This window comes from Hemicordylus capensis, chromosome 3, assembly GCF_027244095.1.
Source record: "Hemicordylus capensis ecotype Gifberg chromosome 3, rHemCap1.1.pri, whole genome shotgun sequence".
Lineage (NCBI taxonomy): Eukaryota > Metazoa > Chordata > Lepidosauria > Squamata > Cordylidae > Hemicordylus > Hemicordylus capensis.
Genome location: NC_069659.1, coordinates 137284446 through 137311672, shown reverse-complemented (window position 1 = coordinate 137311672; position 27227 = coordinate 137284446). Strand labels below are relative to the sequence as shown.

General features: G+C 44.0%; 1 protein-coding gene across 2 annotated transcripts in view; it reads left to right on the top strand.

Moving 5' to 3' along the window:
- UXS1 (UDP-glucuronate decarboxylase 1) overlaps nucleotides 1-27227 on the top strand; it is an 87239-nt gene that overhangs the window by 43013 nt on the left and 16999 nt on the right. For both annotated transcript variants that reach the window (XM_053311339.1, XM_053311338.1), the window contains exons 3-6: nucleotides 2513-2561; nucleotides 3958-4001; nucleotides 17502-17562; nucleotides 22522-22702. In XM_053311339.1, the coding sequence (XP_053167314.1) occupies nucleotides 2513-2561; nucleotides 3958-4001; nucleotides 17502-17562; nucleotides 22522-22702 (335 nt within the window). The remainder of the gene's footprint in view (nucleotides 1-2512; nucleotides 2562-3957; nucleotides 4002-17501; nucleotides 17563-22521; nucleotides 22703-27227) is intronic.

Here is a 27227-nt window from a genome sequence, read left to right as displayed (position 1 = left end):
TTGCTGTAACACTGTCACTTCAGTGGGGATTAAACTACTGCTATTGTTCCTTGGTTTGCCCTGCTACAAAGAAGAAAGAAGTAGCCATCCCATTGCATTGAAAGGAGGAGTCCCCAAAAGCACATTCTGTCCGGTTTAGAAAAGTAATGGTGGTTACTGTACCTGAAACCTGTTCACACTATTGATTTTTAAAATGCAGTACAAACTGGTTTAAGAGCCACAGATTTAAAATTATATTTGAAAGCAAATATTTGCTTAGAGAGGATTTTTTACTAATTCTTTGTGAATTATTTTACAGCAATAACTAAGCTTGCAGCTTTTGTGTAGCTTGGCTTCTCATATTAACAGTGTTTTGAAGGAAAATAGAACTGTTTAATGTGTTCTGCATCCTTGGGGTTTCATGAGAAAACCCCACACAAAAAGAACACTCTTTCAAGTAAAATGGGGCTGCTTTTCTTGGGACATAAAGCCACTACACCTACACAAACAGAAGAGCTTTTGTTAACTAGACACATGTGAGCCACAGAAGTAGAAATCAGGTAAACAACTCTTTTCACACTCCTCCGCAGAAGTGGGTTACTACACATACCCTTATTGAGGCAACAGTCCCAGCTGATTTCTGGAACCTTGTTTTGTGAGTAACTGCAGGAATTGGACGCTCAGGCTCTCAATGACTTTCTATAAACCCAAACCAATAAACATCAGGGGGGGAAACGAGTTTCTGTAGCCTTGTCAGGGGCCAGAACTGAACACAGCTGCTCATTATTTAATGAGAGAAGCTATTATTTTCAGGGGCGGGTGGGGGGGGGCATCTTTCTGACCTCTGTTGAGTCAAGAAGGGAAAGTTTAGCTAAGGGACAGAAGTTGGAGGAATTATGTCAAGGACATAGAAAATAGGAAGCTGCCATATACTGCCATTGTCCTGACAATGTGGACTTCATGTGTGCCAGGTTTCATAACTGTATGCCCATCCATTCAGGTGATGGGGGGGGGGCAAAAGGGCCATGCTGTTACCCCTTTTCATGAAAGCAAAGGACAGATTCCTCCACATGCTGGTGAAATGAAATGATAGTCCAAGGAGGCTCTTCAGTTTCAGATGTTTTCGTAACGTTCTGGCTTGATTCAAGCCAGAACTTCACCTTTTTAATTAACTTTTTTAATTAACAATTTTTATTAACTTTTAACTTCATTTCACAACTTTTAGCCATTTTAAAACAAAGTTTCAAAAAAGGTTACCCAAAATCAGTGGGTTTACCAATTTCTCTTCAAATTCACTATAGGGGACCCTGACCCCCTTCCCTACATGTGTGGCAAGTTTCAAGGCTCTAAGACCACTGATAATTTCTATGATTTTTTATTTAATTTCCCCATTAACCACTATAGAAGGAAATTTGAAGTTTAAGTCGGTATTTGGATTCTAATTCCAACTCAATCCAATATCACCAGAGCCCATAGAATCCAAATCCAATATCTTCAATTCAGATCAGTTGAATCTGAATTTTCTGAATGCTCACAGGCCTAATATCCAGCTCTTCTTCTTTACCCAAAAACATTCTCCCTCTGTCCAATTGCACATGTCCTTGGCGGAGGGGGGGGGGGATTTTTAAAAAATTGAAATGTATTTCAATTAATATCGTAAATAATAAAGATTATCAGGAAAGTGATTAAATGCATTAAAAATGTTTCTGAAGTTGACCAATATTCAGCTATTACTTCATAATTAACATATGCTCTAAATTAATGTTCTACCTCTCAGTTCTATATCCTTACACTCCTGCCCATGACCTTCGTTCCTTCCGCTCCATCACCCTCAGTGGTCTGAAGTTCTCCTGCTCCCTCCGACATTCTCTGCCAATTCTCCCTTGCTGCCCTTTATACTTGGAACTACCTCCTAGAACACCTGTGTCACCCCATCCTCTTATTTCAAACCCGCTTTTAAAACCCACCTTTTCTTGCATCTCTAGTCCCCATAGCTTACTGTAACTAAGCTTAGCATGTAAACATATTCTGTCTATCCCTGACTCAATTTTCCTTCCCTTTCTTGTTGTCTCCCTTGTGTCAGAATCTAGACTGTAAGTCCCTTGGGGCAGGGGACTATCTCTTCATTCTTTGTAAAGTGTTGTGGAAATGGTTAGTGCTGTATAAATGATTGATGGCTATTGTACATAAGAGCAAAAAAGTTAAAAACTTCATGTTCAGAAGCAGTTTAGATTACTAGACTCTAGAGAAACAAACATAAGTGAACAGCTATCCTTGTGTCCTGCTTGTGAGCCTTTTCTAGGCATCTCGTTAGTTTTTTGAAGCTTACTGTGAGACTAGATGAGCAAGAACCTTTGGTGTAAAAAAGCACGGCAATTTTTACATTCTCTGTTTCTTTCATGATTTGCTTGTGAGTTTCTTCTGATCAAATAGTTAGTAATTACTGAAGGCTTACTATGAGACTTGATGGAGGAAGACCTTGGCAAGGCAATTCTTAAATTTTTAATTTTTCTCTTGACTTTCTGCCCGACAGATCTATCCAAGATAATGGTGACCAGAAAGTGGAAAATAAGATTGAAGAGGTTAGTACACTCTTCCCATTATGGTATTCCTTTTTGCGTTTCCTACTATGTTGTTCCTTTTTCAGGCTTGAACTGTTTTACCTTCTCTACTCATAGATGGAAATGGAGGTTTGAAAATTTTCCACAGAAATTTTTCCCATTCTTTATTTTTCCATGGAACATTTCCAGTTCTTAAAAATTCACTTTCATAACATTTATTGGCTGTCATTCCCACTAACACTGCAGAAGGTCTGCATGCAAAGTGCCTCTACAGTATTTAGTAATCCAGAGTCCTATGTGCATGTGGGGGTGGTTTTTGCCAATCTCTCCTCCCCCCGCCCCTGCAAGTGTTCTTTAATGCCACTGAATATGTACCTGAGGGCTTTGTACTTAAGGGTGTAAAGGAATGCTTCACAGGGAAGGAGGAATTGCACCTTTCCTGACCCACACAGCAGGACCCTGAATTATTAGAGGTTTTGGAGGCTGTTTGCATGCAGCATCTCCACACCGTTATTGGGTGGATGCCAATGCTTGGCAATTTCAAAGTTTTTCAGGTGATTATCCCTAGGAAGTGTGTGACTTCTTTCCACATAGAGCTTTGAATTTGTTTCAGTAAAACTACGTTACATGTGTCTATTGATTTCCACCACCCCCATCACATTTTTCAGTTCAATTACTTGATAAACTTTGAGATAAAGCATTGCAAGTTAATATGATGGGGTGGTTTCTGTTTTGTTTTTTGTTCAACTAAATATATAGGTCAGATAACATGCCAAATCAGATCACAATCTTTTTAGGGCATTGGGAAATTTTGCGTTGGAAGTTTTTCTGAGAGAAAAATTGATACAAATTTGCATGGGGAAATCTCCTAGATTTTTTCTAGAAAAAGGTTTGGTTCAAAATTTCCATAAAATTCATATCTCTGTCCATAAAAGTGTCTGCCCTCTTATTTTCTTTGTCTTACATGGAGCTGCCCCTTTTATTTCCCTCCCAGAAACATTCCAAGTATCGGTCCCACTGCAGTGTGTTGCTTTGCTAGGCCTGTTTGCCTTTCTGTTGATTGATGTTTTCTAGAGTAAGTACTGTATGTTAACAGCACATTCTGTTGCCAGTTCCTTAGGGTGTGTAACACACAAAATAATACTTATGAAAGCCTGAAAATATAAAAATGACTCAGCCATTAAAAGTCTACCCTGTTATACTTCTGTATGATTTGTGGGAAAGGGCAGGACTAGCCTTAGGGTAGGCAAGCAGAGTGACTGTCGATGGTCCTGCTCTTTGGAGGGATCCTGCATGTATGTTGCCGCCACTAAAATTAGATGTAAAGGGCCCCCACACTGGCTGATTTGCCCAAGGCCTCACACCCCTTGTATACAAACAGACACACACAATGCTTATCTTTTGATTTTGCCTTTAGATGGTGGCACCATTAAGGGAGAAGATCCGAGAACTGGAGAAAAGGTATGTCTATTTGGGGATGTTACACGTAGATGATCACTTGTTTTGAACTGAATTAATGTGAAGAGCTTAGATAAGATGTTTAAGTACTGTTTTGCAACACAGAGCTTCTATTTGCATGGCTGTTCTTCAGTCAGTGCTTACGTCCGGTAGCGTATTAGCAGTGAGGCATTGCTAATTATTACTATCTAACGACGAGATATTGGTTGAAGCAGAATGTAGGTCTTAGCAACTCTGTAAGTGCTGTAGTGATGTTTTCACAATGTTTGGGATGTGGATAAGACGAGGAGAGCTGGTCTTGTGGTAGCAAGCGTCCCCTTAGCTAAGCAGGGTCCACCCTGTTTACATATGAATGGGAGACTAGAAGTGTGAGCAATGTAAGATCCCCTTAGGGGATGGAGTGGCTCTGGTAAGAGCAGAAGGTTCCAAGTTCCCTCCCTGGCTTCTCCAGCATAGGGTTGAGAGAGATTCCTGCCTGCAACCTTGGAGAAGCCACTACCAGTCTGTGAAGACAGTACTGAGCTAGATAGACCAATGGTCTGACTCAGTATATTGCAACTTCCTATGTTCCTATGATATATTTTAATGTCATTGCCATATTACCTGGCTGTAGACCCTTTGCCTCCAAACAACAAAAACCTAAAATTGGACAGCTGGAAGAGTAACTAAGTGAATGAATAAGAAGAGACTAGAGTTAAAATCAGTTCTCCCCACCCTCCTCCCAATGTGACATATGATGGTCAATTTTGCATCAACTTTATTCATTTAAGCAGAGAACATCCTGTTGTGGGGGGATGGTCTTATCTCAGATTTTGATAAGAATCCAGAATTCAGATGCTGAACTCTAAATTAAAATGTTGAGATTGAAATCCAAATGGGAAATATGCCTTTTCTTCCCAAAAATTTCAGTCCTAGAACAGACTTTTCAAGGCTGAGAAGTTTGTAAAACAAAAAGGATATGCTAATATTAGGGTACCCAAAAAAATTGATATAAGATGAACAGTACTAGTTGGCAACCCTGATTGACTGTTCAGGGAGTAAAGGCATCTCCCAACTAGATAAGGAATGAAGACTTGAATAGCCTAGTGGATGTTGATGTTGAGATGAGGGTAGAAGGAAGAGTGGGAGAAGGAGGGACAGAGAAAGAATTGAACAAAAAGAACAGTTTGACTGTCTGTATCTCCTGATTCATGTGCAATGCCAAATGGGAGGACTTCCTGCTCCAGGAGAAGGTCTCAGGTCCCCATCAAAGGTTTTGCTAAAGGAGAGCAAAGACAGACTGTGCATGTGCCCACAGTCTAACAAGAGGGGACTACTGCAGTCCTCAAGCAGTCATGTATAGGAATTAGCCTGTTGTAAGTTCATGCAGAGGATAGCCCAGCCTTTGGTAGTGGGTCTTGCTAGAGTGGATACTAGATTTTGGATTGTTGCAGTTGATAATTGGCACAAACTGAACTCTACACCTATGGGGCTGGTTCCTCTGAGTGATGATTTCCACCCTAGTTGGTGGAAATGTTTTGTTCACAAAATCCTTACTTGTGTGGCCTATCTCCAGACACTCTGTGTGTGCTAAATAAGAAGGCCAAAGAAGCAGTTGTGCAACAACTTTTAGATTTAGAACTCCAGTTTAACTTGAGTCTGATACCCACTTTTTGTAGGATACCAAGTGAGACTGATGGGAGAGCCATAGCTGCTTACTTATCTACACTTGCATATTTTAATTATCGCTGGGCTTTTACAAGAGCAAGATTTAATGCCCTCTCCTCAGCACTTCTGGAGGGCAGATATCGTAAAATCCCCACTGCCCATCATTTGTGTCCTTGTGGTGTGGAAGAAATTGAGTCGATAACACATGTGCTTTTATAATTTATATATATATATTTATTCCAACTTACATCATAGTTTGATTTCTTTTTAATTAGAATTTCCAGGTCACTCTGATGATTTTTATGTATCACTTCTTTTAGCAGATCATGTTTCAGGTTACTTATAATATAGTCAGTTTCTATTTTTTAGCCTCTAGATTGTGGCAGATAATGATTTGAATTCAGTTTTATTTATTGATTACTGACAAATGTGCTCACCTTTTTTGCTGGCGTTGGGTCATAATAAAGAACTTCTATTCAATAGCCCAGCCTCAAATGCTTCTATTTAGGGCTTCTTCTTAGAGTATGTTGTGTGTAGGGGTATACAGTGGTCCCTCGACTTACGTAATTAATCCATTCTGAACGCACGTTCGGAGTTCGAAATTTTCGTAAGTCGAAGAGCGCACCACGGAAGTCTGGAAACATTCATAAGTCGAGGAAACCGCATCTAAAAATTCGTAGGTCGAGTAAGCTGAATCTAAACCGGCAACTACTTCCGGTCTTTTTTGTCGCTCGTAACTCGAAAACATCGGATGTCGAGTAGTTCATAGGTCGAGGGATTACTGTAGTGTGGTAGGATTGAGGATGAGGTAGTGTTTAGGGTTTCTTCTCGGGGAATCTAGTTTTCAGGCAATTAGACCCAGAAATAATCTGAGCAAGGCCACACAGAAAGGAATCAAAAGACTGATTGCCAAGAATATCTAAGGCAGTACAAAACAGTTTCCCACAAATGTCACATGGAAGGAGGCTGAAAGCTAGTGATTTCACTTCTGTATTGCAAAAATGGATGTGGCAGTCCAGTGTTCCGATGTAGGGGCTTAGCAGCTGAATGATTCAGCTTAAAGAAAGGAAAGGATGTTGGTGCTGAGTCAGGCAGTTAGTTCTGTAGGCCTCTTGGAGCAGTAGATGGCATTCTGTGCTACTGAGCTACAGCAGAAGTGGGCAATGATACTTCCTTCCTTCAGCAACCAGGTTTGGAGTTAGGAACAAAAAGACCAAAAACTGACTAGAGAGATAGGACCTATTATAAGGTTAGAGTTGGGAAGCCTCTAGCATCCAAGGGACCAGCCTTGAGAGAGGATGTGGATGCAATTGTGTCTATTCAGAGGAAGCACAAAACAAAAGGATTCTATTGTGTCCAGTTTGCATAACTGGGTTGGAATTCTGTCTTTGACTTCATTCAAAGACACCCATGGGGTGTCTTTAATAGGTAAAAGTTGCCTTGTATGCTTTTTAGCATTTCTTTTTCAGGACCTCTGGCTAAATCAAGAACACCCATGATTCAGACAGAGGAGGTGCCTCCCTGTTTGCCTAGTGGTTTTTCCAGTGGTCTTGCTACCTTGCATGACACTGCTGCTTGATCCAAGCAGAGGCTCCTAGACAGAGGCCAGCATCCTCTATGATTCTTTCCACTATGGTGCCTGACAACTGTAGTATGCCTGTGTGAAAGCAGAGTTTCCTAATGGTGGGGAGAGTCTGTTTTCTAAAAGATATTGCCATTTGTTTGTTTTTTTCTTTTTGCACTGTAGATTAAATTCATGGTAACCTATAATATGTGTGATAAAATATAGTGCTGGTACAGGCTGTCAGTACATTTTGGCATCATTCCTGTGCACCAGAACAGCATTTCCCTCATCTGTTTCTGTCTCCTAAAATGAGATAAGAATGATAGAAGCCCCAGATCTGATGTAGTGTAAACAAACACGAGCCTTGAAGATCTCAGATGTTCTTTGCCACAGCCGTTCCTCATTAGACACTTCTAAAGATGTGTCAAGCTCTAAGGTTTGTTCAGCCAAGTTGATCTCTCAGTAAAAAATGCTTAGTAGGCAAAATTCTAGTTATTGGCATGAATTATTGATCCATTGATGTTTCTAAAAACCTGATGCAAAATGAAAAGAAACCTGGTTTTTAAATTCTTAATTCTGCCACTAAATGCAAGGGACAACATTCAGAAAAGTCAGTCATAAATGAGTACTATTGAAATCAATGAGACAAGTTAGTCACGACTAACAAATCTCATTAATTTCAATGGGACTCAGTCACAACTGACTAGGGATGTGCACGAACCTGTTTGGAGGCTCTTTTATGGGCTGTAAATTAAATTAGAACAGGTTCGAACACGGGGCTGGTTCAAGATTCGAAGGCCCTGGGGGTTGGCGCTTTAATGGCAGGGGAGGGTGCACTCACCCCTCCTGCTGCTTACCTCTCGCCAGTGCCGTTTGTTCCTAAAAACCTTTAGGGTGGCAGTGTACCTCACTGCTGCCCTGGTGCCCTCATCGGCCGGAAGTAATGTGTGAGTGTGCGCCTGTCTAACATGTGCACGCATGCAATGGGCACATGCACGTCCAGTACTTCCGGCCACTTCCAGTCGATGAGGGCAAAGGGGCGGATATGCTGCCACCCCGAAGGTTTTTAGGAACAAATGGTGCCGGTGGGGGGAAAGCGGCGGGAGGGGTAAGTGCACCCTCTCCCACCCTTAATGAGGCACCCCTGCTGCCTTTGAGCTGCGGCAGTGCGGTTCTGTATACATCCCTACAACTGACGTAGCCTAGATGCTGCCAAGGTGTCTGAGCAGTGGTGTAATTGGTAATTTCAGTATCTGTAGTAGGCTTGAAATTGTGCCCACTTTGGTTCCAATAACATGCATCTTTGAAAGGATAGGCATACTTTCCTGAAGACACACATTCAAAAAGTTGGAAGAATATTACAAGATTTCTCTAAATACAATTAATACAAATATTTATATACCACTCTTCAACCAAAGCTCTCAAATGGTTTACTTAGAAAATAAATAAGATGGTTCCCTGTCCCAAAAGGGACGCAATCTAATAAAAGAAACACAAGGTAGAAACCAGCAAGAGCCACTGGTGGGTTGCTGTGCTAGGAGTGAATTGGGCCAATTCCTAAACATAAGGAGAAGCACCACTTTTAAAAGATGCCTCTTTGCTCAGGGTTATAGAAGGGATTATAGAAAGAGGAGGTGGGGTTGTACATGGCTTGACCCTTCTGGGGAGTGGTTGGTAAGATCTGGAGTGGGTCAAGAGACCATGAGACTATTCTCACGACCAGCAAAACAGGGCTTGAGGTCTGAAGGTGGGGTTAGCACTCCTGTATGAAACCTCGGCAAGCTCTCAAACAGGGCTCTGTCAAAAGATGGTCACCCAGCTCCCAGCCCCTCCTCTAAAATCAGGTTCAGCAAGCAGGGGAGGTTGCCTACCCTATCCCAGTGCTCGTTTGGAGCCACGGAACGCTGTGAGACGCTGCTTGAGGCTCCCTCCCCTTCCCTTCCCCAGGATACCATAGAGCCTGGATACTAGAGTGCCCTGCAAAGCAAGCAGAATGTTTGGGGAAAGCCTGGCCAGCCACAGCTCTCGGCAGCACTCACTCAAACTTCTTTAAAGTGGCAGGCACCTTGCAAATGAGCCCAAGGGAAAATATGAACATAGGAAGCTGCCTTCCACTGAGTCAGACCATTAGTCCATCCAGCTTAGTACTGTCGACACAGACTGGCAGTGGCTTCCTGCAGCTCTCAGGCAGGATTCCCGCTAAGCCCAACCTGGAGATGCCAGGCAGGGAGCTCAAACTCTTCTTCCTATAGCACCCCCATCCCCTAAGGGGAATAGTTGCACAGACACATGTCATACTATTCAGTCATTTTACATTTTACTAGCTGATCCTGCACAGAGTATCTGTGCGGTCTTGCACTGAGCCTGTGGCATCCCACCCCCACAACTCTCTCACCGGCCCCCTCAAGTTTCTCCCCCCCCACTCACCCCACAAGTCTCCCCCCCCCACTCACCCCCCTGCAAATCTCTCACCCCGCTCTCTTTCCTCTGTCTTTCTATCTCTGTCTCACAGTCCTTTCTTCCCCTTGCCACTGCCAGGCACTGTTGCCTGCTCTCCTGACAGCCTCCGAGCTCCCTGTTCCCTGCCGCTTCACGGTGCAGCTCTGCCACCTGCAGCCCCCAGAGTCAACTGTCCAGCTCCCGAAGCCACCCCGATCCTCCGAGCTCCCTGCTGCTTCACGGAGTCCCCGAGCCAACTGTCAAACTGCTTTCCAGCCACCCCACAAAACTCCCTGCTGCTCCGGAACTCGCTCCCCCTGTCAGCCAATCGCCTCCTTTCTACCACGTCCCCACGCATGGCCCGTTTTGAAGAATTAATAATATAGAATATCCCGCTCTTCCTCCAAGGAGCCCAGAGCAGTGTACTACATACTCAAGTTCCTCCTCACAACAACCATGTGAAGTAGGTCAAGCTGAGAGTGAAGTGACTGGCCCAGAGTCACCCAACAAGTATCATAGCTGAATGGGGATTTTTGTGCTCCTTCCTGTCCCCTGCAAGTCACTGGACAAGAGCAGGAGTGTCCCTGCCCTTGCCTGCAGCTGCTGTTGCCTATAGCATGGTGTAGTGGTTAGAGTGCTGGACTAGGACAGGGGAGGCCCGAGTTCAAATCCCCATTCAGACTTGCTGGGTGAATGTGGGCCAGTCACTTCTCTCTCAGCCTAACCTACTTCACAGGGTTGTTGTGAGGAGGAACTTAAGTATGTAGTATACTGCTCTGGGCTCAGCCAAATCCTCCTTCCATCTGCTGCCTCAGAGGAGATGCTTCTTGACCCACCCACCCCCACCAACCACCAAGGCAAGGGCAACAGCACCCTTGCCCTTTCCAGGTGGAAACTGCACCGGTGATGGGGCTGCTGCTCTCCCCTTCCTGGTGCCAGTGAGGGGGGGCAGGAGGGAGTGCTGCTGCTGTAGCTGCTGCTGCTGGGAGCCAGTTCAAAAGGAATCGGGCTAGAGATGCGCTCAGCAAAGGCGCTGAAGGAGCAGCCCAAGAAGCAAGCCCCTGCCCTGCTCAGAATCCAGGGAAAGGCAGGGCAGGAAGCAGCAGGAGTTTTGCCAGCGCTCTCCTCCTTCCCAAGCAGATGCCAGCTAGCTGCTCCGGGTGGGTCCAACAAGGTCTCCAACAGGCAGGGAGCGGGTGGGATGGCCGGCTGACCTTCCCGCAGGCAGGGGAGCCCCTTCCTGAAGTGCAACGGGCCCCGCCATGCATCCAGAGGCTCCCAGCGGTTCGGTCTGCTGTCGCGCTCGCTTCCAGGCTGAGCCGGTACCCCATGGCGATGACAACAGAACCGGGCGCTGCTGACCAGGGCTGTTCTGTGGCACCCCTGGCTGCTGGATGATGGGGCTCTCCTTCCTGGGCGCGCTCGCCCCCCCACCTTGCAGCTGCGCAAGAGGGAGCCCTTCGCACCCTGCAAGGGGATGCAAGCATGCACTCCGTACGGGGAGAGTGCAGGGCCCTCGAAAATGCGGGGCCTGTAGCATATGGCCAGTGGACGGGATGAGTGGGCAGATGTTCAGCATCACTCACCCACCTGGAGGAGCTCTTAGCCCCAGACCATGGGGCCTTGCCCATGGCCCCCAAGGTGTGGGGGAGGCATTGAACAGCTGCTGCGGGGTTGTTTGCCGCCTCCGCAAGGCCAAATTACTGATCGTTAGACGTATTCTAGCCACCATGTGTGAGGCCAGGGGCGGGGTTGGGGCAGGCCCCTGAGGTGGCGGCGGGTGGAGTGGGAGCGACCACTGGAATGACCGTCCGCGCAAGGATCACTGGTTTGGCCTCATGGCGGCAATGGGGGGTGGCGGCGGCTCGCAGTGGCAGCAGGGGGCTCACAGCAGCGGCAGAGGGCCTCACAGCAGGTGCAGTCGAGGTGCCCAGTTTGCCTGGGTGTGACACTGCACCCATCCACCCACCCTCTGCCCCCTCATCAAGATGCAGAGGGTAACAGTGCCAATGAGGGTGGGCAGGAGTGAGCGACACTTTGCCACTCAATCGCCCACCCTGCTGGCACTGCAAGAGTGGCAAGTGGCAGCATCAGGGCAGGTGGGTGATGGGGACACCCTCCCGCACATGCCCACCCTCCTACGCCCAGAGAGGCTAGCAAGGGGTGGCAGTGGTGGATTGATGGGGAGGCAGAGTCGCCACTTGGCTAAGGTGGCAGTGGTGGGGGCAAGGGGGGTTCTCCCTTTTACCTTCTACACACACTATACAGTGGGGTGGGAGGGTGCCACAGAGGCCACAGCTGCAGGGAGGGTGAGCGGGCAAGGGGAAGGTTCCTCCTTCTGCCTTCCCAAACCATGCTGCTGTACGGTGTACGGAGTGTGCCTTGTGCCTGGGCTACTTATGGGGGCATCTGGCAGCTGCTCCAGGGGGCATCTGCTGTGTCCCTCCTGAATCTGGGGAGTGCGTTGTGCGGGGGTGACTCTTCCGTTGGGGCTGGTTGGCAGCTGCAGCTGCTCTCTTCTCTCTCCTTTTGGGCATCAGGACGGAGTTCAGTTCCTTTGACAGTGCTGCAATTGCCAGGAACTGAGGCTACCAGTCAGAGACCTACAAAGTGGGACTGCAGCTTGGAGCCCTCTGAGTGGTCTCCTTGGGTCATATGATCCCCCTAGCCACTCAGGGGGCTGGAGGACAAACATTGCAAGCTGTGGCTGACTGTTTGAAGAGAACCCTGTAAAAGTTGATCGTCAGTCTTTCATATTCACTGCTGAGGCTTCACCAAATGCACGTGTGTTTGCTGTGAGGCTTGAAATAGGGTTAAGGTTGTATGCATGGGGTCACCCTGTTTTCTGCCCGTGTGAATAGCTTCAATGAGTCTCTTAGAAACTGTGGTGCTAAAAACCTGCTGGCTCATGCAGGGCAGTCAAAAATAGCTTACGAGAGCAGCATGTTTCCAGTTCTCTCCTCTCTCACCAACAGTGTGTTAGGCTGCAGGGGCAGAGCTAATAAGAAACTGAAAGGGTGCCTCCCAGCAAACTAACATCTGTTTTTTCCTCATATATAGAAGTTCAGTTCTTTATTATTACGGTCCAAGACCTGAGAACAGCAATAAAATACAGAATTATAAGGGTTGTTACTTCTTACTATAAAATTACCTTAGTCATTCACTCATTACACATCAGATTCAAAAACCAGCATGCTTCTTAGGATGCTTTGTTACAGATTGGACCATCTGCTTCCTAATAAAAGAGAGCCCTACAGCAAAATTTTGCAACATTAAAAGTGATGATATTAGATTCTGAGAGAAGGGAGGTGTAAAATTTGTCTGGTCTACTTGGAAATTTGATTAAAATTGATGTCTGTAGAATTGACAGTGAAAGTCCATGTCCTTAATATGTTGTTTTATGGTTTACTTTGCCTTGGGGTAACCCAAGGCTACCAAACCTGGAGGAGTAAGTTCATAAATCTGGAGTTTCTCCTCAGTGGTTCTCATCCAGCCTGAATAAAACTTATCGGTCAGAGTCAAGGGAGCTAAGCCCTCAGGGCAACATGTCTGTTTGAGCCAGAAATTGATCTTAATTAGCCGGGATTGAGCCTCTAGTGGAATAGACCCCAGTTCCAAACGGAGGGCAGTGTTAGGTGCACAACGTGGTACTCCAAAAATGGTCCTCAGAAACTTAGACTGAATTGCCTCTGGGTGGTGAGGTAGAAATCTCTATAGACATGTGACTGTACACCATACAGCTGTTGAGTGACCACTTAACCTCCCTAACCAGAGAACGGAAAAAAAAACCTCAGTGTCAGAAAAACAAATCTAAGTGCAGCTATGCTTCTTTGAGCAGTTACCATAGCATGTGCAATCTGGGCCCTTCAAGAGCCAGAAGTCTGAAAAACAACCCCCAGATATTTATACTTGCTAACTGAGCAAAGTCCTCTGCTAAATGAGCAAAGAGGCACCTTTCAAAAGTGGTGATTCTCTTTATTTAGCAGGGGGAGAGCAACTGGCCCTGTCTGTCTCCAGCACAGCATCTCTCGTGTGGCTGTTGCTGGTTTCTTTTTTAGATTGTGAGCCCTTTGGGGACAGGGAACTATTTGTTAAATGTATTTATCTCTATGTAAACTGCTTTGGGAACTTTTTGTTGAAAAGCGGTATATAAATATTCGCCATATCATATCATATATCATACATCCTGACATGTTCGATGGCATGGTTGTTTTATCTGTTTGATAAAATCATACATTCTTGTTTTAAAGTAGTTGATGTTTATCCGTGGGTGTTAGGTTTTCGCCCACCACACTGGATAATGAAACTGCGGATAACGGGATGTTTAAGTCAATGAAAATCTGGGGGTTAGGTTCCAAAGTGCCAAAATGGGGACAAGAGAAGAAAAGGAGCGCTGGCCTGTTCCAGTGACATCTAGTGCTGGCGTCTCTCCCTGCAGCGGGGTTTTTTCCTCAGCGCTGGCTTTTCTCCCTGCCAGGGAAGCGCAAACAGAACATCCCCTGGAGAGCGGAGACCAGATTGTCAGCTGCCAGCACTCTCACACTCTTCAAGCACTGGCCTCTTTCCGAGACAGGGCAGGGTCAGCATGAGGAAGGTCTTCCTTGGAGAACTGGCCCTCATCATTGACTGGCCAGGGCTTCCTTATATCCCATTCTGCCCCACCTCAGGCCTCGCAAGTCTCACGAGTGTGGGATTTGGACAGGGTCCTCCTGGGTCTCGCAAGACTTGAGAGGCTTGTGGGGAGTGGGAGGAATGGGATATAAGGAAGTCCTGGCCAGTCAGTGATGAGGATCTTCTCCGAGGAAGATCTTCCTTGTGCTAGCCCTTCTCTTCCCTGCCTCCAGTGGTCCCCCAGTCTGCGGGGATGTCACATTCTCCCCAACCCCTGCCGCAGGGTGAGAGGTCAGGGCTCAAGCACGTGAGTGGCGGCTGTGCTGCGGGGAGAGAGGGCAGTGCTCAAGGAGCGAGCATCAGCAGCAGGCAGGTGGCCATCTGGTGGCCCCTGCTCTATAGGGGATGTCGCGTTTGCGCCAACCTGGCAGGGGGAACAGCCAGGTTGACTGAGGAGGAACCCCTGCTGAAGGGAGAGAAGCCAGTGCTGGATGTCACATTCATGGGGTGAAAGGCCAGCGCTCCTTTTCTTCTTTCTCCTCTCCCTCTCCACCAAAAACCACAGATATGTGAACCCCTTAACCGTGGTTAACGAGGCTTGTCCTCTATTTTTCAACTACAGGTATGCGAAACTGCAAGTAATGCAACCACTGATAAACAGGTCCTGAATAATTAGATAATATATTCCTTGAATATATCTTATCTAATTTTAAATTGAAAACATTTTATAACACTGTTAGAATAACTGCAAGTTGATTACAGCACCTTCTGAAGCCCAGTTTGTGTTGCGTTTGTGTTGTTGTCTAGGTTGTGCCTGGGGCAATTGCCCTAGTTCTAAAATACGTATGTAAGAAAAACTAGTTGTTAAATGAATGCAAGGAGAAAGGTATTTAATGAAAATGCCCCCCTACACATCCCAGGCCTCCATGTATTTGATACCTCTCTGCAGAGCGTAGTGCCGAACGCAGGGATTGTTCCTCAGGGTTTCACATCACAGATCCTCTCCGTGTTTGACACTGAACTCACAGAGGCCCTGTAGCTAGCAAGAGTGTTCCCGTGGATGCACAGCTAGCCAGGAGACTCCTGTTTGCCCAGGCACACACATTTTCAGGCAGAATACCAGAATAGTGATTCTGTCTCCTGAGACTGGGTGTGGATGGAACCAATCACACACAGATGTATACAGCCTTGATAGAATTTTCAGTTCAAGCTTCAGAATATGGTCTGAACATACCTTGCAATCCAGAGGATTTGGGCCAATTTGTGTAGGCTCAGTAACTTCCTTGTGGCTTCTTCCCATAACCCCAGTAGCTTCATGATTGGAGCCAATGGCACAGTTCTTCCCCACCTGACCAAATGGGTGGTGCTTAGGAAAGCAGCTCCCACAGTCCTGTGGTAACATATGAATTGGCCCTTTCCATATTGCAAGTGCTGAACAGATTTGTGCATCCAGACCAGATTGATTCATAGTAATGAGCCCTTTCGGTGAGTTCCCAGACTTTATTGAAATCTCTTCATATTTACAAGTGTATCTAATAAGAGCAAAACATATAAAAATAAGAAAGTAGGAAACAAATCTAACAGTAGTAGAAGAGAACATTAAGATCCAGGGTGAGATTATAGTTGTCTATTAAAAGTACTTTTGCTGGAATTAGCATCAAAGGCTCACAACAACAGTAGCTCTGAGCAGCTAACCAAGTTTCCTTCTGATTGTGATTGGTTTCATTTCATTCTGAAAGATGTCATTCAGCACAAAGTACATTTAAGTTTCATACTGGGAAAATAAAGGGAACACTTGCAAAAATACGTATCCTTTTACATTTCCTAAAGTATATGCATGCTGAAGTATCTAATGAGGCTATTCACTCGTGCATGCAAATCTGGGCTAAGGGAGCCCAGCCTGGTTTTGCACGTGTGTGTGAACTGCCAGGATCGGACTGATCCCGGCGGCAAACCGGCCTTAATAGCCACCTTTGAAAACGAAGTTAAGGGAGCAAGTGCTCCCCTAACCTCATTTTCATGATCGTCTGGCAGCAGCCATGGCTGCCAGACTGCAGGGAGCCTGGGGAGGGGGTCCCCATGATGCACTGTGCACTTCCACGGTGCATCACAGTATTTCCAGGGATCGGGACGACACATCCCAGCCCCCAACCCTCTCTGCTGCCTTGCTGTGTGGGGAATCGTCTGGACGCGTGGGTAGCGTGCCCTGCAACCGCGCCTTGATGATCTGTGGGGAAAGTTGGTTTAACCCACCTTCCCCACAGCCTGCTCTGGAGCCCTTCTCACGGATCATGAGAAGAGCCTCAATATGTAGCATAAGTGTCAATGAACAATTGTGGTTGCCCGTTGAGGCTATATATATGAATAATTCTATTCATCAGAGGTAAAAACCCATTTTTATTATTGTATTTACTTTCAATGTTTAATGGTCTTGAACGTTAGATGTTAATAAATATTAGTGATGTGTAGAATGGTTGGTGGTCGGAATGTTCCAACGGTGAACTGGATGTTCCTAGTTCGGAACAGAACACCCTTTAAATTGAAGGCCCTGTTCTGAGCTCAGAATGACCCTCAGAATGGAATGACCCTGTTCCAAGCTTGGAACACTTGGACTGTTCCAAGCGCCATTTTGGAATCCAAAATGGCATTCTTCTGGCCTCTGCACACGTGCGGTGGCCATTTGTGTGGTCAGCACCACTATGCAAATGTCTGCCATCACGCAAATGGCTGCTACAGAAACCAGGAGAGAACCATTTTGGATTCCAAAATGGCACACAGAACAGTCCGGACTGTAGGGATATTCACAAATCATGAGTCAAAGCGCGATTCATAACACATCCCCTTCCCCTTTAAAATGGAGAAGAGCAGGAGCGTACCTGCTCCTCTGCCGCTCACCGCCACTTCCTGAATTGGTGGTGCTCCTCCCAGCTATCTTCGTGCGGTGGTAGCGCTCCCTGCCAGCTGTCCCAGTGTGACACCAGCACACACATGGTCTCCGAGCAAGTGCGGATTGCTATTAGTGCACATTCCTAACAGACAGTTCTGCAGATCTTACATTCCATTCTGAGCTCGGAATGGAATGCATTATTTGTTTTGTGCACATCTCTAATAAATATGTATTCATTCAGAAGTTAGGAACTTGAATGTATTACAGGGTACATACATGCAGAAGTAATAAATAATCTGTCAACCTTGTTAAGTGATAACTAATTTTTTGGCTTTTGTTTTGAAATGTTTCATAGTTTTACTCAGAAGTATCCACCAGTGAAGTTCCTATCAGAAAAGGATCGGAAAAGAATTTTGGTAAGTTAGCAACTTGCTCAGAAAGCGTCAGTATCCTAAATGTAATGAAGAGCTGGCAGCTATAAGTACATAGAATGATGCAGGCAACTATTAAAGCAGAACATGTAAGCTGAAATATTAAGTGTATTTATTGCATTATAAGAAGTGCAGTAGAGGGTCAAGTCTGCAAAACGCTTCCCGTATAATGATAGAGCTGGCATGAGGCTGGCAGCTTCTGTGTAGCATGGCATGGCTGAAAAGCAAATTTAGTGTATTTATCTGATGTTTAGCCCATTTCCTTTTCCCTCCACCCCATTCTGAGGGCTGTAGGTGGGTAACAGTGCCAGAGAGAGAAAGAGAGAGAGAGTACATAACAGCCAATCAATAAAATTAGTAAAACCTGCAGATGATCTTTGGGGCTTTGGCAAGCTTCCAAGAGCAGAAGAAAGCTCTATTGTCATAGATACTGAGAATGTCTCTCTACCTGCTTTTGAGTATCCTAATTTGATGCACAGATGGTATCATTGAGAGGCGCGCTTGGTTGATTTTTAAAAAAAGAATATGGAGGTCAAGTGAATGGTTTGCAAATCCCAGATGATGTAGCATTTTTGAAACTAAATGGGTAGAGATGGATCAGTGCCTGGATCAAAAAAATTTCTGGCAGACCAAAAGGAAATCAAATAGCAGTCAAAATGGGCCACGGAGAAAAGATAATCAGTTTGAAATGTAAATCCTTTCTCTCTGCTCACTATGCAAAATAAGTGTAATATCTGAGCTCTGCATTTGCGGGAGTGAAACACTTAAATGAGCCACTCAGCATACTGTGGAGCGTGCTTATTTTTTGTTTGACTTCTTACAGCAGTGTATCTTACAAGGCCTGTAGTAAATTGATATTCTGAGGTAGAAATCTTTTTGAAGATAAAGTTGTGGTGTTAAGTCCAAATATTGGGAAAATTTATAATGTGTTGTCACAGGATGGGTCGATGGCCATTAAATTAGATTTTAAAAGGCTCAAATTCATAGAGACTGGAGCCATAATATTAGACATGATTAGCTAAAATGAAATTTGTGTATTAATAGGCAGTGTAGTTGTGATTGCTATGTGCTGGAGCCAATCAATTTCAAATGTAACTCCAAAGTGTGGTGAGATCATTATGCTCAAGATAAACTGCAGAGCACCTGTATTGCTGCTGCAGAATACTGTGCAAAAGACCAAATTGCTTACATGAAAGGGGCTGCCATTTAGGAAATAGAAATCTTGGAGGCCTCTTGTAGAAGAGGATGGATCAACAACTGTTAGCCAAATGGAACCTCCCAATTCAGAAGCAGTATGCCTCTGTATATCAGTTGCTAGGTTATTTGCCTTCATGCCCGGCTTACACAGAAGGGCTTCACACCCTGCTTGTAGACTTCCCAGAAGCATCTTGCTGACTACTGTGGAAAACATGATACTGGACTAGATAGACCTTTATGGGGGTGGAGGCGGCAGCAGAGAATTTTCTTACATTCACTGAGGAAAACAGTTGTAAAAAAGGAACATGTGCATTAGCGATTGTGTTGCTAGAATGGGGTTTAACCTCCTCCTGGTTGGGACTCCAGTGTTCATTCATTCATTACCACAATAGCATAGGAATGGCTTCCTAGGGCTTCTTGCCATTCTTCCCAGTAACATAATGGATGAAAGAAGCTGCCAGAGTGAAGTAGTTGGAAGCCTTAGGCAATTGCCTGCTGCACTAACAGGTCAATCTGCTTTGATTCCATTTTATTTTCATCTGAATTCCAGCATGTTTGAGCTCTGGGACTGTGGATATCTTTCTAGATTTTCTTTTTGTTCTTGTGCAGGCTGGCAACAACTTGTGTGCCATGAAACCGAATGTCGCCCAGCAGGGGCTTGGCAAACTGTTATTGGTGCCTGCCTGGGACTGCAAACATAGGTGGTCAAGCCCCTGGCAGCCCATAATACATGGCTTGTGGGGTTGTGTCTTGCTGGGTGAATGGTCACAAGTTGTACACACCCTTTCTCTTGCCGTAAGTTGATCACATGCTCTGCTGACAGTTTCTCCATTTTCAGAACACTCCATTTGGTGAAGAACTGCCTTGAGATTGTTAATGAAAGTTGGTATAAAAATCTAACACAGGGTTTCTTAACCTTGGGCCCCCAGATGTTGGACTACAACTCCCACAATCCCCAAGCAAAAGCCATTGCAGCTGAGGATTCTGGGAGTTGTAGTCCAGCAACATCTGGGGGCCCAAGGTTAAGAAACCCTGATTCTAACAAACAAAGGTCCATTACAGTTTATCTTCCTTATCGTGGAACAGCCAAGCAGAAGTCAATTGAAACTCATGTCCTACAAGCATGGCTTTCCCCCGTCTCAACATGGATACCTGTGGTCGGAGTTAAAATCTTCAGGGGAAGATGGGTAGCTCGGTGATAAGAGTACATGCAGGAGGTTCTAGGTTCAGTCTCTGGCACCTCTACATAGGCCTCGGGAAAACTGTTGCTTGAAACCTTTGGGCAGCCTGCTGCCCGTCAGTATTAATGACACTAAGTTAGATAGACCAATGGTCTGACTCTATATACGGCAGATCCATTTGTTCACAGAACTTTACAATTACCATTGATTTCAGCTGCGGTTCAGTGTCTGCTTGAATTCGTTCCACTGAAACTAATGGACTTACAAGTGCTTAATTTAACTGAGTCCTGCCCACCTCTCCGAAGCAATTGCTAGCTGGCGTTGCTAGCTAGACTTTGATTATTTAAAACCAAATGAGCTTTCAAGTTGGCCTTGAGATTTCAAGAAAGCAAGATTTAATTGAAGAAGGGAACAATTCACATGCCTCCATAATGACATGGGAGCTAATTTCTCTACGGCTTGGTCTGGACTCCCTCCATTCCAAAAATGCATGTACCAAAGGAGTCTTGTGGGTGGTACCTTCATGTGCATGTTCTTGGAGCAGAATGGGAAAGCATTTCTAGTGCCATATGTGAATCAGCTTTTTGGAAATAACATATTTGTTGTTGCTGCTGATGTTCTATAAGCTACTGTAGTTGCAGGAACTTGCTCAATGATGATTGGTCTTTCAACATAGCTTTAGAGTGAATGAGAGTGCTATTTCTGTAATGGCTTATATGCAAAGCTACAAGATGATGTTACACTAGTACAATATCTTGAAGCTGATGGTAGGATTATTTTTTAAAAAATGAATAACTGGATTTGTGCACTCATTTCTTTGCTTTTAGTATCTTTAGATTACTTTTTTCCTGTCTGTCTTACTGATTGATAGAGGTATACTTGCCCAATGTTTTACAGCTAGGTCTGTGAGATCTAGTGTTCCATTAGTCAGCCTAAAATGGATAGATATGTTTTTATATGTTGGAAGAGTCTCTCATTTGCTCTTCCTGCATTGTTGGACATCTGGAGTAAATGCTTCTAAGAAGAAATAGAAGAGGGAAGTTTTAAAATTGTTTGCTCAGTCAACGGAAAGTGAGGGGGGAATTTCCTGGTTTTTTAAAATAAGATTTTTATCTTATAAATATACTTTATGCATTACTAGTGTGAAACATATGCTAATTAATAAATAGCCAAGTTAGTGCATGGTCAAGATCTTCACCCTTTTTCATTAGTGACAAGAAAATTGTCCACTGTTAATTATGTAGTACATCAGTAATTCCCTGTAATCGCACAGCTGCTATTTGGATTGACTTAATGGAGAACTGAATTTGGCTGTTACATAATTGTCCCTTAGGAAGTTGCCACATCAGACTGAAGCCCTCTTGTTTGCTTCAGCAGTTCAATAGGGCTCCGTTATTTTCTATACTCTTTGGAATGTTGTGTGAAGTGAGAACTTTTAAGCTGCATCAACTGTAGAGCTTTGTGTATCTGTTGTGACCACAAACTGAGTGACCTACAGTTTTGGCTTATTGTCCATGAACAGAGTTTGACAGAGACTTGAAGGAAAGACTCTGAGGCATATGGGAAAAGAGCATTCTCTTTATTTATTTTTTTTAAAAAGTTTCTTCCATTCATTATCATATTTAAGGCCGTAAAAGATACTGGGGGGAAAGCATATTTCAAAAATGGAGAGTCTACGTTGCATTGAAAGTTGCTGTGGGGCTGACACAGTTGTGCTGAAATAGTGTGCATGGTCTAGTCCTTCATGGAGTGCACACTTCAGACTGCAGGGGCAGGGAGTGTATGTAGTTATTTATTTATTATTTTGTGCATTTTTATTCCACACCAGAAACAAATATCTGGGTGGTTTAGCATTTTAAAAAACAATCAACCATCCATTAAATCAATTTAAAGCTTTTTAAATATAGATAAAAATAACTGTATGAATTCTTTCTTGTGGAAAATCTCTCTGCATGAAAACTGGCACATCAGGAAGACGAACAAGCTTAAACTGGTCTCCCTGATGTGAATGCTTTCCACATGCGCAGGGGATTTTTTACATGAGACAGCAAGGTCAAGGATGCAATCCCAGCACTTGACACATTTGTTTCTGAGTCCAGCCAGCCAGCAGCTGTCCATGCATTCTGCTACTAATCTTCACACAAGGGGGCACAAACCATGCTGTTCCCCAGAAACTGCTACTGTTTTGTGCTCCACTTTGTGGGAGGGGTGTCTTGCAAAGTCCTTATTCCTAGTTATTTCTGTTTCTAATCTAGTAAATGGAAGCAAATTTTATTCTTTAGAGTGTTGGAAAGTCATCTAGTTTAACACAGAGTCATAAGAGATTAAACAAAACACTATTTAGCTTTGTGAATTCATGGTAATAATATTGAATTTTACAAAGCTTGTGACTAGACGTGACATATAGTAAAATGGAGTATCAAAGTGGAGTTCTTTTCCCTTTCCCTAACCTGTCTAGATGTAAGCAAAATTCTGCAAGCTGCTGTTCATTCATGTCATGTTTGTGGACTTTGTCTGGTGTTTGTAAAAGAGAAGAAAAATTTATATGCAAACTGTCCTAATGCAGATAACTGGAGGAGCAGGGTTTGTGGGTTCTCATCTTACTGACAAACTAATGATGGATGGCCATGAAGTTACAGTTGTGGACAACTTCTTTACGGGCAGGAAAAGAAACGTGGAACACTGGATTGGCCATGAGAACTTTGAACTGATTAATCATGATGTCGTAGAGCCCCTTTACATCGAAGGTGAGTAGTCTGAGGCAAAAGGAAATGATTTCGGTTTTTTAATGAATTCTGTTAAGCTCTTGTTGTTTCCCTACAAATTACTACCTCTGTCTGTGCGGCAAAATATCTGATGTTCAACTGCTTTGTTCGAGTTTTTGTGTTATAATCTCTGCCAGTGTAAGAAGTAAGATTGTGGGACTTGAGCAGAAATAGTACCCATGTGGCAGCAGGGAGGCCTCCAGGCTGTGCCCACTTCCAATGACACCAGGAGTTCAGTGAGGCCTAGAGATGTCGCCAACTTAGAATGGTTCTGATTTTAAATACTGCTTCTTTTCAGACATCTTACAAATCACTTAGCATAATATGACTGCTTCTGAATTGTTCATGGGAAGGCAGGTGAGAATCCAACCATCAGTCTGCATGCATCTTCAGAATATGAGTAGATCATGATGCTCTTTATCAGAATGGTGACATTCAATTAAAGTTATATGGTAGTATCCAAGAGTTTTTGGCTCTGCTTCCTAAAGTGGAATTTTGAATAAGAAAGGGATGAATTGGACATACTAAGGATGTGCTCGAACCGAGGTTTGTGCACTGGTTCAGCAACGCGGGGAGTGGCGAGTGGGATCTTTAAAAAAGAAGAGAGCAGGTCCTGACCTCTACACCACCACAGGCAGCTTCCTGCTGCGCTGATACAGTAGTAGGTCCTAGGGATGTGCACAAGTTGAAGTGTGTGCACTGATTCAGTGCTATGGGCAGGAGAGCAGCGAGTGGGATCTTTAAAAAGGAGGAGATCAACTCCTTATCTGCTCGTTGCCACCACATGCAGCTTCCCAAGAACCCACGCACAGCTCCAGCACAGTTCACTCACATTCTTAAGACCAATTGCTGTGTCTACACAGATGGGCTGTTTATCACTCTTTAAAAATAACACTTTGCATATTTTCCCTTCCTCCGGCTTAACTTCTCGAACTCTTTTCATACATTATAGAAATGTGGATAAAATAAGTATTGTTCCATGTGCAGCTCAATTCCACATGGCAAAATATGGGATGACGACATAGATATATGTAGCCTTTATTCCCCAGTTTGAGAAGTAATGGTCACATGTGCCCAGGATACGCAAGCAGCAAAGAATATGCATGAGTTGTCTCCAGATTTTGTGTGTACGGCTTATGACTGTGGTCTTGTTGCATTAAGATATTGTGGAATGTATGACTAGGACTGTGTGCAAATAATACCAGGGATTATGACAAACATTATATACACTTTAAAACTGAAATTATTGTTTGGGTGAACATTGCCCCTATTCCTGTAATCATGAAACTACAGAACATCATACATATTTAAATGTAAAGCAAGTGCACACTTTTCTGGGGGATGGGTTTTTTTGGTGGGGGTTTTTTGCCATGTCACTGAGATGGTTGGAGTACCCCAGCCTCCATCCTAATTGGATCCCTGAACTGTGTTGCTTCTATATCATGGGGGTGTAGCTGCACAGTGGGAATTTGCTAATAGTCTGCAGTACCCCACTTACATTACTAAAACAATACCGTTTTTAGTCTGATTTCAGTATCAGCTAGATGTGAATTATGTAGGGTTTTTTCTTTTTTGCTGTGCATCATGAAAGTCCATTCTTTTTGAGAGAGGGTGCTCTTCAGTAAGAAGATCAGTATATACAGCTCAGTATCTGCTGCAAGGACAAAATGCAGAAATCACACTTGCCTGTTTAGAACTGACTTGTCAAAGTCTAGACGAACATTTTCTCTCTCTAATGCTGCTTTGAAAGTTCCTGTACCAGAAATATTTAATCAATTGACCAAAAAAACCCAAAACACCCTCTTGTGGCAAGCATGAATTGTCCCCCTTGCTATGCAGGGTCTACCCTTGTTACATTTGAATGGGAGACTACATGTGAGCACTGTAAGATATTCTACTTAGGGGATGGGGCCACTCCGTGAAGAGCACCCGCATGCTTACATGTAGAAGGTCCCAAGTTTCTTGCATGCAGAAGAATCTCCCCTGCTCTTTCCAGCTTCCTGCCAGAGTGGTGTGTGTCCCAAAAGGCCTCTCACACCATCAACATGTGCTTGGCAGCTGTGCATGTGTGGGCACCATTTGCTTGGTCAAAAACCATGCTGACAATGCAAATGGTACGCATGCATGTGTGGATACCATGTGCATTCTGACAGTGCGCTGGGCTTTTCAGGACATGCACCACCCCAGCTGGAAGGGGTGGCAGAGAACATTTTCTTAAAGTGCCCTTTCTAAATTTCATTAAAGTGCTCGAACCATGGTTTGGCACATCTCTGTATCCTCTTTCACATAGTATTTTGAGCATTGCCGTCTTGACTTCTGTAGTGTCCAGTGATAAGGAAATTATGAATCGGAAAGCTTATGATGCCCCAAACAGACTGTGAACTCATTTGACATATTTGTTTGTGTTATATATTTTGTAGATAAAAACTAAAAAGGTACCCCATTAGTTATATGTGCTATATAAATGTCCTTTGTTTTTCTAACAGCCGCAAATATTTGAAATGAAATACTTTAATAAGTGGAAGGGGAGTAATAAACCACACTTAATGTGCTTGTTTGTAGACAGACGTATTCAAAGCTCTATGTAAAATTTTGTTTTTATAGGACTACTTTTAGGGTTTAAAGACAGTACAGAATAGTGTTTTCTACAAATGCTTCCAACAAAGAAATGAGACACTGCTCTGTGTTTGTTTGAAGGGAAACCCAAGCTAATCAAGCAGCGAGGTGATTCATACAAGCGAAAACTGTGACCTAACCAGGTTTGGGGGCTGTGTGTGTTCCCAATTTTCAGTTGTATGCGTGCAAACAACTAGGTAGGAGGAATCTAGTTAGGAGGAAACTCTACCCAGCTTTTCCTCCTACCTTGATTCCACACAATCACTTCTCCCTTCTCCTAGCTAGTTGTCTGTACCCACACAACTGAAAACTGGTAGCACATGCAGCTCCCAAACCTGGGTAGGACATGGTTTTCGCTGTGTGAATGACCTCGGTATTAGTTTTGCTTCCGCTTGCATCAGAGCTAAAATTCTTATTCCATCTTAGACTGCAAGTCAAATAAAAACCAATCATAACTTGACTCTTGGTTTGTTTCTTTATAATAAACCATTATTCTTGGTGGTTTATTTATACATAATTATATTATATTATTATCATAATATAATAATATAATTATGTCTATAGTATTTATTTTATTTCTTTATCTACCATATTTTTACATTGCCTGATATGTTTAGCTCTAGGCAGTGTATAACATTTAAAATATTTAAAAGTCACAAATTAAAATACATGATAATAAAAACAATAGAATAAAATTATTAAAACAATTTTTTAAAAATTATTAAAATTAATTCTAATTAAAAGCGTGAGAGAACAGGACGGTCTTGAGGTTCTTCCTGAAAACAAAAAGAGAAGGAGATGCTCTTATTTCAGCAGGAAGCTTATTCCAAAGCCCTGGGGCAGCCTCAGAAAAAGCCTGGTCCTGGGTCGCCACCAAATGAGCCGGTGGCAACTGTAACCGTACTTCTCCAGAAGATCGTAACAGGCGGAAGGGTTCATGACAAAAGAGGCGCTCTCTCAAATAGCCTGCACCCAAGCCTTTAAAGGCTTTATAAGTAATAACCAGCAATGTGTATTTCACCCGGAAACATATTGGCAGCCAGTGCAGTTCTTTTAGAACCTGTGTTATGTGGTCCCTTTGTGTTGTCCCAGAGACCCATCTGGCTGCTGCATTCTGTAACAATTGTAGTTTCCAGACTACGTACAAAGGCAGCCCCACATTACAGTAGTCAAGCCTGGAGCTTATCAGCATATAGAAGAGGCACCTTTAACCGTGGTGATTCTCTTTATTTAGCAGGGGGAGAGTAACTGGCCATATCCAACCCCAGCACAGTACTTCCAGTGACTGTTGCTGGTGTGTGTGTTATGTTTCTTTTTAGAATGTGAGCCCTTTGGGGACAGGGAGCCATCTTATTTGTTTTACTTCTCTTTGTAAACCGCCCTGAACCATTTTTGGAAGGGCGGTATAGAAATTGAATTAATAATAATAATAATAATAATAATAATAATATGCACCACAGTTTTTAAGGTCATTCACCTCTAGAAATGGACATAGCTGACGTATCAACCGAAGCTGATAAAAAGCACTCCTGGCCACCACCTCAACCTAAGAAACCAGGGAGAGCTTTGGGTCCAGGAGCACTCCCAAGCTATGTATCTGATCTTTCAGGGAGAGTGTAAGCCCATCCAGAACAGGCAGATCTAAACCATCTCTCAGGTCCTGTCCCCCAATAGTCAGTACCTCCGTCTTATTTGGATTCAACTTCCATTTGTTATCCCTCATCCAGCCCATTACTGCCTCCAGTCAGGCATTTAGAGAAGATATGCCATTTCCTGATGAGGTCAGCATGGAAAAGTAAATCTGGGTGTCATCAGCATATTGATAACACCCAGCACCAAATCTCCTGATGATTTCTCCCAGCGGTTTCATGTAGATATTAAAAGGCATTGG